The 19,926-nt window shown below is 39.8% G+C and overlaps 1 protein-coding gene across 1 annotated transcript in view; it reads right to left on the bottom strand.

The window, feature by feature from the left end:
* The window catches only part of SERPINI2 (serpin family I member 2), a 33,866-nt gene that overhangs the window by 9,909 nt on the left and 4,031 nt on the right, over nt 1-19,926 (bottom strand). Inside the window, exons 3-7 of the mRNA XM_023753917.1 lie at nt 16,362-16,592; nt 14,833-15,027; nt 14,561-14,753; nt 4,688-4,785; nt 682-768 (exon numbers count right to left, since the gene is read on the bottom strand). Coding sequence (XP_023609685.1) covers nt 682-768; nt 4,688-4,785; nt 14,561-14,753; nt 14,833-15,027; nt 16,362-16,592 — 804 coding nt within the window. The remainder of the gene's footprint in view (nt 1-681; nt 769-4,687; nt 4,786-14,560; nt 14,754-14,832; nt 15,028-16,361; nt 16,593-19,926) is intronic.

Here is a 19,926-nt window from a genome sequence, read left to right as displayed (position 1 = left end):
CATGTCCAACTAGTTCCTGAGTGATGCTGATGCTGCTGGTCTATGCACTACACTTGCAGTAGCAAATATAGGCTGCCAGCCACTGAAGACACTAGTTCTCAAACCTTGAAGCACATTGGAAACAATCAGGGAAACAAGAAAATGCTGGAGCCTGGATCTTATCACCAGACACAAAGATTCAATTATTTTGGACTGGACACAGGATTACAGGATTTTTAAAAGCTTTCCAGGTGATTCTACTGTGCAGCTAAGTTCAAGAACCACTGCGTGGAGATAATGACAAGAATCAGTGACAAAAGACTAACTTGGTGGGATGGAAGAATGAAATTAATACAATTATATAAGAGTGAGCATTCCTGAACAACAATGATTTTATATTTGAACCTAAAGTTTTCTCTGCATATCCTATCTGCTAATTGACAGGTAATCCAATTTGCAAATAAGCACATATCAGTAGATGGGCCTCAACTCCCAATCAAATCTCTTCCCTTCCATTTGCATTAAGCTATGGCAGAGATGCATAAACACCTTATACAATCAATTTCTTTTTGTGTCCTATGGAGTACTAGACAGCAGGAATGAAAAATGAGATCAAAGCACTGCAAAAATGCCAGCCCCTAATGCTCATTGCCCCCTCCCCCAATCTTTCCTCCCAGCTTGTTGTGAAGCCCATTGTCCTACCGGTAGATGCTGCGGCTTCACTGCCATCTTCATTTATCTCCAAGAAAACTTGCTGCACGACTTGAGAAACATACAGTTCAGATGAATCTGTTGGGAAAAATGAAAGCATATTTAAGTGTTAAAATTCAGAGCCATGGCTTATTGGGTTCCAGGTTAATTACATTTTCAAGTGAACAAAGAAAAAGGAAATAAGAAAACTCTTTCCAAGTTAATTAATTTGCTAGAGAAAAAGGTGGTTTAGGTTTAGCTTTTGCAGAAATGATATAGAGACAGATACGGAGAGACCAAGCGTGGCCAAGATATAAAAGGTAAAGACAGAAGGGTGTACTCCTCAAATCAGATATCCCATTAAGTGAAATATTGAATGGACAGCATGGTCTATAGACAAGATGAAAGAAGCTTTACAGATTCGAATTAATCCCACCTTGTGTTTTCAACCTCAAAGCCACTTGTCTTTTAAATTCTGTATCAGTTTTGATCTAAGTTTAAAACAAAATTTACTTTTCTTTTACACCGGGGAGGCTACGCAAGTCTAAAGCGCTTCTGTGGAATCTGTCATAACATCACTTCAGAGCTATGCTTCAAAACCTGTCAGATTTTTCAGTGTAAGATGGTGTCACACAATGTTTTGTTCTGGTGTGGATACGAGCTGAGAGAGATGGCCCTCTTCTCTCTTTGTGGAACTGATGTGTGTGTGAAGTGTTCCTGGCACAGTGAGGATGGTCTCCTTGAGAAAGGGGAAGAGAAATCATGAGTTTCAGAAGCCATCCGCCATCCTGCTCCTACAACCTTCAGCAGAGAGACAACTACGTTCAAGGGTGACAAGAGGAGGAAGTCGGCCTGGAAACTTTAAAAGGAAGGAGGAAAGGAGCTGGGTGTCCCTGAGAGAGAAAGCTGATGTGATGCAGGTGGACTCCACCAAAACCACCAAATATGAAAGGGCTCATGAAGAGATACCTGAGCAAAGGGGGACTAGCTCTGCAAGCTGATGGGAAAGTAAATCGCCTCAGGCAAGATAGAAGTCCTCAAAGGGACATTTACATTTCACTAAACATAAACTCCAAATCACTTGTGGTGATTGTATCTGGGCCCTGATTACTTTTTATCCTCCTCTACACTCCTGTCCTTATTTGGTAGCTCCAGCTACAAAGTGAAGGAACAAAGTCCTAGCTCTCCCTCTGCTTACAACTCCTTCCCAAACCTTTCCCTATTAGCTCTCATGTCATTCAGGTTTCGGCAAAAATGTCATTTCCTAATAGCAGTCTTCCCTCACCCTGTCTAAAGATGGAGGAAAGGGGCATCCGCCTCATTGTGTAGATTAACTGACAAGCAGGAGAATGCGCTTTAAGGTCAGGGGGAAAAGGCACCTTTTTTCTCCATGATGCCTGGAATACAACAGGAGTCACGCAGAGAACACGGAGCAGAGGACCGAGGGGCCCATACCAAGAACAAAGCCCAAACTGATGAACAAAAACAGATCCAGAGACAGAGAAGCATAGATCAGACTGTCAAACCTCAGAGGGAAGGTAGGGGAGGCTGGGGGTAAGGGAGAGAGATCAACCGAAGGACTTGTATGCAGGCATATAAGCCAACCAGCAGTTCTCAACCTGTGGGTCGCGACCCCTTTGGGAGTCGAATGACCCTTTCACAGGGGTCGCCTAAGACCATCCTGCATATCAGATATTTACATTACGATTCATAACAGTAGCAACATTACAGTTATGAAGTAGCAACGAAAATAATTTTATGGTTGGGGGTCACAACATGAGGAACTGTATTTAAAGGGCCAGAAGGTTGAGAACCACTGGAACCAATGGACACAGACATCAGGGGGGTGAGGGCATGAGGAGGGGTAAGGGAGAGATAAGGACACATATGTAATACCTTAATCAATAAAGAAAATTTTAAAAGGGGGGGGATAACAGAAAAAAAAAAGTAGGTGTGGGAGGAGTAGAGAATTTCACCCGTTTTCACAATGTCACAAGACCAAGTGACTCTCTGCCTCTGAGACTAAACAACTTGGTTTTGTGTTTTCTGTCTTACCACAGAGAGGACCCAGTCTTGGGAAACAAACAGGACCTGAGAGGTAATAGGCCAGACGAAGAAATCTGGACTCCATAAACTCAATGTTTTCTACATCTTCATAATAATGCTATCCCTTAGTTTTCTATAAAAATTCCACGTGTCTGTATCAAACTAAAAAAAAATAAAAAACCTTCTTTGCTAGAAGATGTGCAAGTAAATATTAAGGTGCCACTTGTCCCACTTGTATTTTTTATTTAGCATTTATGGAGTAACTTCTATGTTCCTAAAGATGACATAAAAAAGAAATAACAGTTAGAAGTCAAATCTTCATCTCAAAATTTCCTAACTCTCTGGAAACATTTCCTCTAAAATTTGTGAACTCTATGAGCACAGGGTAGTGCCTCTTTTGTGTAACTATCCCAGAGCACTGGTGCTGGGCTGGTTCTCAGTGGCCTTTAGTCATTGCTTATTGCACACATGAAAGGTAGGGCTAGCATGGAAATCACTCTTTTCCTAATGACCAGGAATAGTGCCATCCTTGGCTCTGGTTGGTCTATTTCAGGCAATAAGACAGAACCAACGTAGTTAAAACAAATCCAATAGGTAACTCAGAAGAGAAAGAGCTGAAAATGTTGGGCATTTATTCTCTGTTCGAGGTGTTCTCTTGCATAAATTCTTTTATGAAACATTTTGGAGTTATTTTCTTGCCAAATCTGCCAGTAAAAAGAGATTTTGTAGAATTCACAAATTGCTGGGAATTTGCGGAGTGAGTAGTTGTTTGAAATGTCTGGGGGACAGCGAGTAAGCTTCCAAAGGCGAGAAAAAGTTTAAGATGAAGAGGTGCTGGGGGAATGGCTTGTTTTATTTCAGGCTGATGAGGCGGCTGTGTTCCAAGGCACACTCAGATGGCATCCTGTTGCAGTATTTAATGTTGACTGTCTCATTTCTGATGCCGGGGAGATTGTCAAAGAAGTTAGATCTTTCTGTCAGTGTGAGAACAAGTAGCTAAATCATGTGTGAAGGTGACAGTGAACTTCTATGTTGCCTGCGTACCCCACCCAATCCCTGCGTCAGGAAAGCTCATTCTGTTTATTTACCCACGTAATTGATGAGTAAATAAATTAATGAATACTTCTTCGAAGCCCAGAGATTTATATAGGAATACACAAAATTTCCATGCCATGATACAAAAGCCCATCAGATAGATAGGCGTCTACTATCAGGACCCTTTTTATAAAATAGAAGACTAAATTTAAAAGAGGGTAATTAACTTGGGTCTAATTGGTCCTCCTCATTGTGTGTGTGTGTGCACACGAGCGTGTGTGTGTGTGTGTGTGTGTGTGTGTGTGTGTATTTTTGAACTAATGAGTATTGTTAGGATGAAAAAAATTAAAAGACTATCTTGGGCTTTGTTGTGCAATCTGAACATCTTAACCCTGCACAATTTCCCAGGTGCAAGTTAGCATAAGAACTCCATCTCCCCAGTTGTGTTGTCAGTCCCAAGCTAAATGTACAAGCTGTAGCATTACAATTTCTAGATTGTGTTCATCATCCAGCATGTTGTGAATGCCTGTTTCATGGGCTCTGATATTACCGAATTAACATTTGCAAATTGGATTATAAGAGTTTTATTAGCTCTGTTCAGATGAGAGACTCAAAGTTGTAATTCCCATTGTTCAAATAAGAAAATCCAAATAGGGCCAAAATAAAAGCCCGTATAATACTTTACCTACATAGTTTCATTACAAGCATGGTTGGAAGGCTTATCTAACATTCTAAAATGCTTTCTGGCTTTCATTAAGGAAAAGTACTTAAATGGAAAATAGAGTGTTTACAGACAGCTCAACACGACGATGGCATTTATTCATCGTGTATGTGTTTATTTCCTGGGACCCGGCGCTCTTCCCCTTTTAAAAGCAGTCAGTTAACATGATTACTAAGAAAACATATTAACATTCTGTCAAATTATTTATCATATTACCTGTTATTCCAGAAAGGTCACAGCCACCACTAAATATTTCTGTTATGTTCAAAGAATACAAAGCTTCTTTGAAGTCCAATTTTTGTTCTACTTTAAATCTGTTAAAAAGAAAGGAAGAAACACTGTCTGTCTATGCTACTCCCAATTTTTTTAATCTATAAAGTGGACGACTTAGAAGAAATTATATTGTGAATCCTTTTGTTTGCATTACCCCAGTTACATTTCCTCACATTTCCACACACCATGTTTCCCCCACTCCACTCAGCCATTCTGGGTTACTAATAACTTGTTTTACAGATAAATGGTTGGTGGGAAGGGGGAAGAGAACACTCTACTTTCTGAGTAACAATTACCCGACTAAACAGGGTGAGCGTTTTCAGTTTCCAATTGCTTGGCTCGTTCCCTACAAGTTTGAAGGTTCCCCTCCAGCAACCATCTAACTCAGGTGTTTTTCACACCATCCAGGGCTCTTCCTGGCAGATGGCCACGATGTGATAAGAGGAGGACAGGAGCCAACAATCCTTGGAGGAAATTGTTGGCTACTGAGGTGCAGCGAGGCCTTAGTCACCTATTTTCCTCCTCCCCATCCATTGTCATAATGGAGGTGACTTCCTTCTGTGGTGAACTCACCTAATATCTTTTCAATCAGCCCAGTAAGTGGTGTAAAACATTGAAAGGGAACAAAATATCTTCCAAATGAAATAAAAGATAAACATTATAGGAGAAAAACAAAAATGCCCACTACTTCTGATTCCTGGCAGCACCCTGAGAGGCCAAGTAAGGCCTCAACCCATTCAGGTCCTTGTCAGGGAATGAGAAGGAATTGACCAGCACGACAGAAAGATTCAGCAAAGCACAGGAAGTCTATTAAAGCGACAGACCACACTTGAGAAGTGAGGGTGGGCGACCTCGGAGAATGAAGAGTGCCAATGGGTCTGGGCGGAAGGTCTTTATTAAACGCGGGCAAAGGTGGTCCTCTGCTTCTGAAGCTGGTTGCCTGCGGGAATCACACTTGTCTCTCCTCTCCAGCAATTTCTTTTTGGTCCTCCCAATGAGAGGAAATTGGGCAGAAGAAAGCAGGGAAACAGGGGGTCTGTGAAGGTCCTGTCTGTGATGTTCCAGATAAGATGGAGAAGGGGAGGGCTGGAGCTTGAGACTTTTGTTCCCCGTTCTAACTTCCCTGCCTCGCTTCCAAAGCAGGGCCATAAGTTAGGACTCCAGATTCAGCTCACCTCTCCAAGCTGATGGGAAGAGGAACCTCACACAGAGAATCTCAAAGACTCTCTTAAGCACAGAGCCACGATTCCAAGTCAACAGCAATCACTGAACCTCACGTTGGCATTTTAATAATAATAATCCTATATAATAAAAGCCTAGTATGCAAATTTCCCCTCAACCAAAGACTGGCAGTTCGACCACTTGCTATGACATGCACTGACCACCAGGGGGCGGCACAGAACATGATGGGCATTGGCAATGCTGCGCTGGCAGCGGGCAGCAGTGGAGGCACTACTGGCCTCGACGGGCCCTGACGAGAGTGGGACCATGGCAGGATGGTGGAGCAGGTGAGCGGGTGGTGCCAGGCCAAGGCAGGTGCAAGCGGGAGCCAGGCGGGGCTGGATCACCCTGCAGAGGGCAACCAGCAGCAGTGGCTGGGAGCAGGGCCACCGCCCAGCTCCCAGGTGCTGAGGGAGAAAAGGCAGATAGCAATATTAAAATATTTCTTCTAGCCGAAACCGGTTTGGCTCAGTGGATAGAGCGTCGGCCTGCGGACTGAAAGGTCCCGGGTTCGATTCCGGTCAAGGGCATGTACCTTGGTTGCGCGCACATCCCCAGTGGGAGATGTGCAGGAGGCAGCTGATCGATGTTTCTCTCTCATCGATGTTTCTAACTCTCTATCTCTCTCCCTTCCTCTCTGTAAAAAATCAATAAAATATATTTTAAAAAAAATATAAAATAAAATAAAATATTTCTTCTAATTATTTTCCTTTCGATGTGCATGAATCCGTGCACTGGGCCACTAGTAATAATAATAATAATAATAATAATAATAACTAATACTCACTGACATTATAGATGCTCAAAGCATCAATTTGCATTTGAAAACCAGGTTGGAAAATTTGTTTATGAAAGAAAAGAGTGTGAAGTCCTCAAACAGGGAGCCTTGAATATTCCTACATCAACCAAATTCCCAGACAACTACTGCCCATGTTGTTCTGTCTGAGCACTGTTCTGCCCTGATGAGCATTTGCCCGTGTTCTCAGGTTTGGATACAGACACAACTGCTCAAGCACAGGATTCTTGCTTAGCTAACAGGTAGGCCCACATCTGGGGCTAGAAATTAACTTGAGCATCAGTCTAATGAGATCACTGTTTTAATTGCCAAATACTGAACGAACAAGCTTCCTAATTATAAATTTTCAAAACAATGAATATGCTGTGGCAGAAATGTACTAGACCTAAATTATTTCTGGTAAAATATTGTGCACTTTTGGAAGATGTTAACTCATATAAAACCCTAGCTCACTGGCAATGGGCACAACGGCGCATTCAAATCTACTAAAAATGAAAATAGCTTCTTTTATACCAACTGTTTTCAGCTTCTTTCTCTGAACTTCCAACTAAGAAAGATAATATGCAGGATAATGGTTTTGAGGGTTTGTTTGTTTTGTTTTGCTTCATTATCACACTCTATTTTTAAACTGAATGGAGTATGGCCTTCTAAAAGGCAGAGAATAAATGTTCCACCTACAAATTGACTGTTTTTTTTTATAATAACACTAGTACTGCAAGACATATTACAAGTTCCAATAATGCCTAATTATCACCACAGTTATTTAAGTAACAGTCCTGCTCATAATATAGTCCAATGAAACCTACAGCAATAGAAACCCACTTAACCATTTAATCTACAACCAATTTCTAATTATCCATAATTATTAGAGCCATGAATAGCCATATGTAAAGTAGCACTTCCATTAATATAGTTTATAGTTTTTAATCTTCACATAAACCCCAGGAAGTTAGCATTATTATTCCCATTATTATTCCTATTAACATATAAAAAAGTGAAGGTTTGAGAAGATTGATTTTCAGGTTCAAGGTCAGGATAGGAGACAGGTAAGATTCAAACTCAGGTCCATTCCAAGTCAAAGCTAATGTCATAACTCCCATTGCCTTCTAAAAATATATATAATTCAAAATCATTATATATATATATATATATATATATATATATATATATATATATTAGTATATATTGATCTTCCTCTAAACTTGTCAGAAGAATACAGCTAAAGTAAAAGAATGGCAAAAGACTGGATAGACAAAAAGAATGACAAAAGACTGGATAGACAATCAAAAACTAAATAATCATGAAATGAATGTTTTAGCATACGTAAGCAATATCTGTTTGCTTACAAGACAGAAATTGACGGCCAAATGCAATCATTGTGCTTAAAGGGGTCTTACCCAGGTAAAAGCTGCAGAAAAGAGAAAAAAGCACATGAGAATTTCTGTTTTGAGATGGATTCACTCCTGTCTACAGGCCCTACTGTGGATTTGTATTGTGCTTTCCTTTTTGTACAAAGCTTTATACCCATGACTCTTGTTTAATGAAAAAAGTCTTGGTTGGGTCTCCTTTACCATCCCTATCCTTATTATTTGGAAGCCCAGCTTTGAGATAGTGGACTTGATTCATCCTTGGAATATTCAGTCTTAGAATCAAGCAACCCAAAATTTAAAGCTGCACCCAAGGATAAAAATTTAGTACAATCCTTGACAATGGTGAACCTGGACTATTGTGTCAGTACATAGTAGTTTCTGGTCCCTTTCTAATCAATTACCTTGAAGGGTCCCTTTCTAATCAATTACCTTGAAGGGTGTGTGTGTGTGTGTGTGTGTGTGTGTGTGTGTGCACGCACGCATATGTATGTGTGTGTGAAAAACTCTATTAGTCTCAGGGTTGAATTAAAAATACATTCCAGATAAGGTTTTAATACATATAAAACTTACCTGGACAAAGTTTAATGTAAACTTGGAACTCCAATTTGTATCCATGTCCAATAGATTAAAGTAAATGAACATTTTGTAATCACTACTGCAGCTGGTCATGACATCTCTATTCTCATATCCAGCCTCATTTTCCCTGAGTTCACTTTCTCTCACCCACACACAATTCACATTCACCATCTTACAGATCCACAGCTGGCCACGCCTGGGACTGATTTCTAGCTCAGCAAGAATATGATACTTCATGTCCTATGGTAAGAATTCTCTCTTTTCAAAAGTCTCCTTGCACTGCTGCTCCACATCTTTTATCTTGTTGCTCATTCTACCAGTGATCATTTGCTCTGTTCTGTGCTCTCCCTCATGGCTGCCTCGCATTACACTTGTTTTCTGACTCTTGCAATTTTGGCTCTGCTATTTGTTATCTATGTACCCACAGGCAAGGGGTGTCCCTTATCTATAACCTGAATATCAAAATAGATCTCTATCCAATTTATTGTGGGGAATGAATGAGATATGGTAAAAAGAGAAGCATTTTGAACAGTGTTGACACTGCAATAGATGCTCTATAAAAGTTAAAATTGAGTGAGAATAACAATAAAAACAATAAGAGTTAATAATGAGTACTAACATTTTTTACACATTATCTTATACTAGAGGCTCAAGGCATGTAATTCGTGCAAGGGCCTTGGCACGAATTACATGCCTAGCAGCCCCGGCTTCATCTGGAAGGTCGTTTGGCTGTCCGGTCTAATTAGCATATTATGCTTTTATTATTATAGATAATCCTAACATCAACCTTAAAAAGCATATATTATCATTTTCCCTTTTAATAATAAAAAATATTAGGTAAGGTAATTAAATTTATATAGTTAGAAGGTTTCAAAACTCTTGGTCTTCAATATTATGTTCTATTTTTCATGAACTGGTTTCAAAAGTTGAGAAAAGATACTGTGAGATGCCAAATCAGTAAATATTTTTTTTAAAAAAATACCTCTCAGAAATAGTATTACTATTGTTTAGTTATTAGTATACTTTTGAATAGAACTATATGTAGTATTTAACAAGTTTAAATAACTGGACTGCCAAAAATTCAATGACAACTATGAAAATTCTCCCAAGGAAATACAGACATGACTGTATATACATATACTTGCTAATAATTTCAAGGTCCTTAAGGACTCTCTAAAGTCCCAGTGCACTCCAGAAGTCCATGCTGTCCAGTTAAAGACTGCTACAAAAGAGCAAGAAGTCACAATCCTCTCATCTTCCTAGTAAGTCAAGCTTGGAAACTCAACACATTCTTACCCATATCTAGTTAGTCACACACTCCAGTGTCTTTCTTCTCCACCAATTCCTTACTATTCCCAGTGAAGCTGCCCCCTTTAAACATTCATTACTCAGTTCCCAAATCATTGCAATAGGTTTTGTACTAATCTTTTGGGCTTCAGTCTCAACCTCTTTGCCATATCCTGAACATAACTACTATTCAGATTAAAGCAACATGCGTTCATTGAACAGCTACTATTTTTCAAATGTATGCTCTGTGCTGGGGTCACAGAAAGAAACTATTCATAGCTCCTGACCTCAAGAAGTTTACAGTCCAGTGAGGAAGACAAACAAATAATTTTAATATAACTGCTATGCAGAAATAAACACAAGGAACTGGGAGAACTTTTCCCAGCAGGGAGAAAGGCAGATGCTGTGGGATCTTGCATGAAGAGATCAAAAAAGCTTTCAAAAACTCAAACTTTGTTTTAAGGACACCTAGTAGTGATCCAGAAAAATGGAGGTAGGGGTAGGGGTGGTAGAGAGTTGGGAAAGAGTTCAGACAAGCTATTCAGCGTGAACAAAAACTATTCCTCTAAAACACTGCCTTAATACTCCATTATCCTACTTGGAAATTTTCAGTAACTCCCCATTACATGCAGGACTTACCCATCTTGATTCTTCTAAAGCCCAGCTCAAGTTCTTCCTCTTTCATGAAGCTTTTGTTTACAATTCCAGTTTCTAGTGCTTCTCCCCTCTTCTCTCTCCTTTTTAATAAACCTCCTGGTGCTTATTGATTATACCATTTATTTTAGAATTTACTGTGCATTGCTGCATATTGTTAGTAAATTTCTCATGCAAATCCTTCATGACTCCATCTATCATCTTATGGATAGGCAACATGTCTATAACTTGGCATCTGTCCTAGTTCCATGTCTAGAGTGCTGTCCCAATTAATCTGTGCTTCTGGACAGGAGATAAATTTTCTAACAAGTAGCAGAATAATAAGACTGTAAGGCGATGAGCCAACAAGCATGGGAACTTATCCCATCTCCTAACACTTAGTCAAATGTCAATCAATTTATATTTTGAATGACTAAGTTTCCTTATCTCCGAAATACAAGATATAACCAAGTCAGAATATAGAAGCACAGCATTAAGTATCCTATATAATAAAAGGCTAATATGCAAATAGACCTAACAGCAGAACAACCAAACAACTGAACAACCGAACAACCGGTCGCTATGACGTGCGCTGACTACTGGGGGGCACTTGCGGAACATGGCAGGCATCGGCAGCAGGCGGCAGAGTGTGGAACATGGCAGGCACTGGCAGTGGCAGGATGGTGGAGCAGGTGAGTGGGGGCGCCAGACCATGGTGGGTCACCGGTCGCTATCATCTGGGCAAGCCTCTAGTGGTTACTGACAATTCTTTGCTCCTATGTGCCGTGGTCCCACCTGGCACTCATTCCTGATGCCGGTGCCGGCCCCATTCCCACCCGCTGCTGGCACTGGAGCCGCTGCTCACACCCACTGAAGGGACCTGGCGCCATTCTGGACTGGTCGGTGCTGTCAATGTGTGCAAGTGGTGGCTGCAGGCCCCGATTGCCCCTGAAGGCTTCTCCACCTCCCCCTACTCCTGAGGGGCTATTGATCGATCGGGGCAGCAGCCACCGCTTGCACTGGCTGATGGCGCCAGCCCCAATTGCTTCACACCATCAGCGGGTGCGAGCAGAGCCAGCACTGTCAGCACATGGAAGCAGTGGCGGTGGTGGGAGTGGGGCTGCCAGCAGACTGGGGACCAGGGGCTGTTGAAGGAGGGGCAGGGCGGGGGCGCCGAGGATGGGCTGAGACTCATCCCTGTGCCCACTGCAGCCTCAGAGCCCACAGTTCCTTTCAAGGTGCACGAATTCATGCACTGGGCCCCTAGTTAAAATATAAATGCTAAATATTTTACAAAGTTAAACTGCTATGTAGATGAAAGTTACTTGTTTATTTACCCTACATACATGTATTCAATGATCACTTTTGTCCATACACATAATCATAAAAACACATACAGAGAAGAATCTGACATAACTCAAATGTATGTTAGACTCTTCAACCTGAGGAAATTTGACTATTAATGTTTATAGGATCCCATATTATATTTAGACAAAGAAAGATGATTATTTTAGCTGCTATCCAATTGCAGAATAATGTCCAAAATTAGATATCTGGCGTGGTGTGTTACTCATAATAAACACTAGGAAATACCCTAGTATTTTTAAGACTATATCATGTTGCTCTTGATTCTTAACTAGTATGCATCAAAAAGGGAAAGAAGTGTTTCTTAAACAGTAACTAGTCACTCACATGCTCCTTCCTATTATTTATATACAAGTATTTATAGATTAACTTTTCTCTCTTTAGCATTTACTAAATTTTGCTACCAAAGAGGCTTTATTTTGACTTAGAATAACAGAATTTATTATAGTTGGTGTTATGGGTGGAACTGTGTCCCCTCTTTATATGTTGAATCTCTAATCCCCAGCACCTTATAATGTGACCTCGTTTGGAAATAGGGCCATTGCAGATGCAATTAGTTAGGTTGATATCAGACTAGAATAGAGCAGGCTCTTAGTCTACTATGACTGGAGTCTTTATAAGAAAGGAGAATGCCACAGGAAGAGGGATGACCATGTGATGACAGGCATCTACAAGCAGAACAACAGCAAAGATGATGAATCAACACCAGAAGCTGAGAAGCAAGGAAGGATTGTACAGAGTTTCAGAGAGAGCATGGCCCAGTAAACACCTTGATGTTGGCCCTCTAATCTCCAGAACTGTGAGAGAATAAATTTCTGTTATGTTAAGCCATGTTGTTTGTGATAATTTGTTACAAGAGCTAAAGCAAACATATCTGATTAAGTTGTTTTAGTTTTACCTAAATCTTCATTAGTTTGAAACCATAATGAATCCATTCAGATATAAAAGAACCACAGCACTGAGTAATCTCTCTATATAAAACCCTCATATGCAAATAGACTGAACGGCAGAACAACCAAACAACCGAATAACCGAACAACCAGTTGCTATGAAGTGCACTGACCACCAGGGGGCGCGTGAGGAACATGGCGGGCATCGGCTCCAGGCGGCAGAGCGCAGAACATGGTGGGCGTTGGCCACAGCGGGATGGTAGAGCAGGTGAGTAGGGGCGCCAGACCAAGGCGGGGTGCTGGTTGCTGTCATCGGGGCAAGCCTCTGCTGGTTACTGAAAATTCTTTGCTCTGGCGCAGCGCCGTCCTGCCCAGCACTCATACCTGCTGCTGGCGCTGGCCCTGCTTGCATCTGCTGCCAGTGCCAGAGCCACCACCCGCGGCCGGCACCCGGCACCGGCCCCGAATGCTTAGCAATGTCAGCAGGTGAAAGCAGCGGCTGCTGGCCTCAATCACCCCTGAGGGTTTCTCCACCTCCCCCTGTTCCTGAGGGGCAATTGCGGCAGCAGCCACTGCTCCCACCCACTGATAGCGCCAGCCCCAATCACTCTGCGTCATCAGTGGGGGCTGGCGCCATCAGCGTGTGGAAGCAACAGCTACAGGAGCGAGGCTGCCAGTAGACAGGGGACCCAGGGCCTCGGTGAGAGGGGCTGGGTGGGGGCAGAAGGGATGGGCCAAGACCTGCCTCTGTGCTCACCACAGCCTAGCTGCCCACAGTTCCTTTCAAGGTGCACAAATTCGTGCACTGGGCCCCTAGTTAGAAATAAAAGGACAGGATATAATCTATTAGATGTCTGTTTCTTTAAAAATTAAAAGTATAAATTAATTTATTTGGACACATCTTATCTCTGAAATCTCTCCTGTCTCCTAGAATATTGAGACACTAGAGGCCCAGTGCATAAAATTCATGCACTGGCAGGGTCCCTAGCAGCTGCCGGCTGCCAGCTGGATACTCCCTCCCTTCCCCTGGCTGGCCCCTCCCCCGGTTGAACTCCCAGATGGTCGAAGGGACAATTTATATACTATGCTTTTATTATATAGGATTATTGCTTCCTGAGCATGCCTTTGCAATTTCCATTTGTACTGACTATCTAAAACTGACCTAGGAGTCTAGGTATAACTCAATGACTGTTAGAGCATTGTCTGTCAAAAGTGATTTAGCATATCTTTTTTTTTTATTTTGTTTTAATGCTTAAAGTATTACAAAGAGTATTACAAATGTCTCCTTTTTCCCCCTCCCTAAGTGTTTAGGCATTTTATTTTTCTTAAACATAATAGAAGATAAATATTTTAAATTCTAATCATGGAAAAATGAGAAAAAATAACTTTGTATAATAAAAGAATAATAATTTCTTTTAATCCTAGCATTCTAGTTTGAAGAGTTACATTTCTTCATCCCTTTGAGAGAATATTGGAGCACTTAAACTCAGTCCTCATGGCAAAGCAATGCTGGCAATGTGCAGACCTACCTTTGTATCCATAACATGGAGTAACACTTCCACTTGCATCTTCCTTTGCACTCCTGTCTGTAGTCTTTATTATCACTGAGCCGACCGCCTGAATTCAAATTCCTCCGTAAGTGAAAACATAAGAACCAGAATAACAAAATATTACCAACCTAGGGAGGCTTATTTCCACTTCCTCTTCTTTCATCTCAGAGAACCATTTCAAGATTAGATCGGCAGTAATTTGTTTTTCCATGTCTTCTATGTTCACCTCTTCTGCAGGAAGTATAATGATTAAACTGAACTCATCACCTTTATAAGGTAATTCCAAAACCTGGTACTTCATGGAGGATTCTGAAAAATAACCTGCAATAGAGAAAATAAAATATGAAATATACTTGTCAATTCCCAAAGCCATGCTTTAGAGGGTGATACCCCGTATTACCATATTTGGTTCTCAAAAGAGCCTTCATCATTGGAATTTTGACTGTTGCACCATCTTTCTTAGTGAAATTCATCAGTTCTGTGCCCTCTTTTCTGAATTTTTGTTTCCAATCCCCCTTGAAATAAATAGCATTCACCAGGATAAGCCGAGTCAGAGGGCCAAATTCTTCCCCTGAAAACATGCCTTTAATTTTTCCTGTAAAGAGAGTGGAAGAAGAGGCAGGAAGAAATATGCAATAACTTAGTGGAAATGCTTTAATCAAATTAAAAAAATATATTTATTTTGCAGATCACTTGTGAACAGGGTGCTTCTTACTTAAACATAGCAATTTTGAAGGTAAAGAGGAGCACTATTAAATATTTTACTTAGAAATGGCTACAAATGGGATTTCACTGGGAAACAGGAGATACAGATCATCTTAGGCAAATTTGAACTGACCTAGTAATGAACTCTCTTTAGATTATTTCTATAAATGGCTTTGCAGACAAAAAGAACAAAAACTCAGTATCCCTTCCTGCATAGCCACTGGTATTTTCAAAATTTATTTCAAGGTCCTCCAGTAGGTCAATCAGAATTACTAAGTTAATGGTACACTCAACCTTCTACTCTTGCAGCTACAGTCCCTGACCATTGGGAGAGACAAGTATGGAGCTGCCAGAATGATTTTCTTTCTAAAAAAACAGAAATGAATATTTTAAAGTTATGAGACTAAAGCATGATTGGGTGCCCTGGAGCTGCGTAGGAATGTGGATACAGCTCACCACACCCATCTCATTTTTTCAACTTATGGTTCCCTAAATGAGGTTTCCCATAAAGAAAATAGTAGCATCTTACACTATCACAATTTTTATAGCGGAATAAATAAGTAAAGAAACAGACTACAGTAAATTGAGGACCAGATGTATGCTTGTCACTACACATACAATAATCCTGAAATTTTAATAACATCTCATTTTAAATGAGACATAGCTTAGAACCTGTTAAAACTTGAACTCGTATGTATAACTTTAAACTTGTGTTCTTTCTACTGTGCCATGTCGTAGACCCTTTGGAATTTTTTCTAGCTTGTGTTTAATTTAAAGTTAAGATTACCATGTTTATAATAGGACTAACAATATTTATTATTAAACATTAACACATCCAATGAAGATGTATTAGTTATTTATAGTATATGTGGGGGTGGAAGCATTTAGGATTGACAGATCTAATATCTGGCCAAAGATATTATTCCTGTTGTCATACTTTAAAAACCTATACTTAACAAAAATTATGATTAAAATTATTCCATTAAGAATTCCACAAATAGGTGTCTTTTTTAAAAAAAGTATCTGTGTACTTTTCGAAGCAGCTTACAATTTCTCTCTCTGTTTTACAACTGAGTATTAATTTGAATAGCAAGGAAGAGAAATAGGAGATTTACCCCTCTGGGCCAGTTTAGTAGGAAAATATTCAACCTTTGTTTACTTTAAGATATTAAAACCCATGAATACAATGTCAAATAATGATTTTATGAAAATGGGAAACTTTACCATCTGTTTTGCTTTCTACCCAGGCACTTATTTTCTCTGCACAAGCCTTTGCATTCTGAAAGTCCACCAGTTTTATGGCACTCTGAAAAAATTTCTCGTTGCCATGGAGATACTGTTCTTTCACAGTGAATCCTTCTTGAAGGTAGAGGGCATTGGCAAGATTAAATGTAAATTCTTGTTTTTTCTTTGAGATGGCAGAGAAAAATGACTTCAGTGCAGAAAATTCTTCTCCTGAAAAATAATTACAATGTATACTGACATATTGAAAACATAAAAACAACAGCTTTTCAGCTTTGCTTCTAAGCAATCTGATTCATATAACTACGTTTATGCACCCTTAGGTATAACTAATAATCCTTTCTAATTTAGTATAAATATTTTAAGCATGTATCTCCTAGAATATGCCTTTCCTAGAGAAATCATCTCTTAATAGTAAAAAACATAATGTCTGTGTAAAATTAAAATTTGTGTAAAACAAGAATACACATTTAAATAGTCTGAAGGAAACTATAGTCAAATTTAGCTTATTTTTAGTTGTTGGAAATTTATATTTAGAACTTCATTTTTTGCATGACATGTGATATTTATAAAAGGAAAATGCTAATGGATGCTGATGGGGGGTATGACAATGATTAGAATTCTCTTCAATGTTACTTTTATTTCAGCTTAAGAATTATTCCCTTATGAACAACTGTACCTGTCCAAGATTTGAAATTTACTAGGCAACCCATATAATCATCTCCAGAGTTGCATAATGATCAGAATTGCCTATTTCTTCAGGTTCATGAATCTGTATACTTTGGTTTTCTACATGAACAATAAAAACCTTTAACCATCCCAACTATAACTACTAACCAAATGAGTCCATCAGAATCAGCTCTGGCCTATTATTTATTTATTGTTGGATCATCCTGACCACAGTGTTGTCAGGAAGGTGTATGTGCCTATGAGAGTATTCTGTGATTTTTGCTCAGTGGCTTCCTATTCATTACCAAAGGGTCCTGATATTTTTCATTCCCTTCTGCCTTCATCCTGAAACTCCATCATGTAGTCTGGGAACTGTATTTCAAACCAAAGGCTTATTCAGGGCCTTTGTTATATTTTCAGTTAAATACTGAAAATACCACTTTTATAGTGTTAAAGTTGGATATATATAATTAGTTTCTATTGAAGCAACATAGTTTACCATTATAAGAATGCCCATTGAATAAAAAGATTTAAAAATTATTACTGAGAGGAACTTCTCAGTGTCTACTGGACATAGGCATGTGTGTGTATGTTTGTGTGTGTATGTTTGCATGTGTGTGTCTGTGTGCATGTAAATCATTTATCAGCCCATAGGGCATCTTTGTGTGAATAGGAACAGATGCCTTTCCTGGGGGGCTATGACCCCATGGCCTCTTATCTTGTCCAGCCAAGTGGAGGCTACATTTCAGTCCCTACTTGCTGCTCTTTCCTGCTCTCTTGTGTAGGTACAGCCTACACCACCACACATGGGGCTCTGGAAAGAATATTCCATTATATTTCAAACTATAATTCCCCATTTATGAATACAGACATGAAAGATTTTAGATATGAAAACTTCATCTGAAGAATTTGGGTGATTCTCTACAACCCTGGAATTCCTTACATAAAGAACGGAAGGAACTTCATCTATTTTCCTTGCTTATGCAGTGATTTCAGATGCAATCATTTCTTGTTATTTGAAGCCAAGCAAAATGTCTCAATAGCCAGGAGGCTACAAAAAAGACGTCCTGAATGAAGGCATGAGAGCTTCTCTAAAAGAATTAATTAAGGTCAGAAATAAAGTGGCAAAATTTGAAACCAGTCTTCAGGAACTTGTTCTTCATCTTTAAAGGAATGGGGGAGGGGGGGAAGGAGAAGGGAAGAAAAAATACTTCCAGCTCATTTGTCAGAGCAACTAGATTTATGTCATGTACTTAAGGTCCAAGACTGTGTGACAAACAGTCAGCTGCCCTTTGATAAATCACTGGACTCAGAAGTCAATAAAAATCTGTCACCAAGTAGTACAAGTTTGGAGGAGAATATAAAGTTATCTGCAGTACAAATTTGACTTAATTTACAGTTTAATAACCTCTTTCAGCATAGAAAAAAAAGAATACATATTCATGGCTCCTAATAAGCTATGAAAACAAGTTTAATTTCCTAAAATAGAGCCACAGAAAACCTACAAGCCATAGGGTGAATATGACTTTTAGTTTGATTGTACCAGGCCTCCAGAAAATGTTCTAAACTTTAGTACATGTTTACTTCTCCTGCTATGAAGGGCCCAAAGGCCAATTGTGAATGCAATGTGACAGATCCAAAGATGAAAACAAAGAGGGTTATGGGATTGTAGATTATTTTAGCCAAAAGGGCCATATAAATCATCTCATCCAAAGTCCTATTTCTCTAGTGAGGAATCTAAAATCCAGAGAGATATAGGAACTTGAGAGGTGCCAAGTCCCAAGGTCATTTGATTGCAGAGCTGAGTCAGGAATTCATGCCTGTGTCTGGTTCCATAACACTCTTGTAATAAAGAAGTACCTTCATATTAGTCTTTGATTAGTAAGCAAAATTATTACAGGCAGAGAAAACTGCAGCATTATCAGAGGTTCAGTAAAATGGGGAAGGTAAATTCTGGGCAGATGTCTTGGCAATGGGAGAAAGGAGAACCGAGGACACTGAGAGCCCCCGTGGGGGTGGGTGCCCATCTGTAGAATAAGTGGGGTGTTCATGTGAAACAGATTGCAGCATAAAAGTGAACTATAGACTGATTCAACAGAGTGCACCTTTTCATAATCAATGGGAATGAAAGGCAGGGCCAGGGCTAAGATGAGTCGATGAGACACTTTCATTGAGAATAAAATTGAAGGAGATGCCAACAGACTCAATAATCAAGATAAATAATACCTTAATGTAATGTATAGCTTAAAAATTAGTATTGATTTAAATAAATTCATGATGAGCAAAATAATAAAAACTGTAAATAAAGACAGGATCATTATCAGTGGTATTTCTTTCTGCCTTGGGTTCCAATATGGCTGTTCCAGGAACTACCTTCCTACGCGTCACACTCTTCCCCTGTCCTTAGTGCCATTTTGTTCTTCTTTCTCCAGACCCTATTGACATTATATATATTATTGATTTCAGAGAGGAAGGGAGAGGGAAAGAGAGATAGAAACATCAATGATGAGAGAGAATCACTGTATGCCCCCTACTGGGGGTCAAGCCCACAACTGAGGCATGTGCCCTTGACCAGAATCGAACCCAGGACCTTTCAGTCCGCAGACTGATGCTCTATCCACTGAGCCAAACCGGCTAGGGCCCCCATAAGCATTTTATCCACCTTCTTGCACTCCCACTGCTTTCTCCTTAATTCTGTCTCTTTTTTCTTTACTCTTTTTTATTTTTCAAACCTTTACCTTTGGAGCTGATCTTCCTTTTCTTTTTGCAGCTTTCTTCCATCAGTGCCTCCCTCTCTCCCTTAACAAAGCATAACCGAAAACAAGTTTGGTACATCTTATTATATGTGTTAAAATGTTAATGCTTAATTGTCCATCAA

The sequence above is a fragment of the Myotis lucifugus genome, unplaced genomic scaffold (genome assembly GCF_000147115.1).
Source record: "Myotis lucifugus unplaced genomic scaffold, Myoluc2.0 scaffold_53, whole genome shotgun sequence".
Classification (NCBI taxonomy): Eukaryota; Metazoa; Chordata; class Mammalia; order Chiroptera; family Vespertilionidae; genus Myotis; species Myotis lucifugus.
The sequence above is the reverse complement of the archived record's forward strand: the minus strand, read 5'-3'. Positions and strand labels throughout refer to the sequence as shown.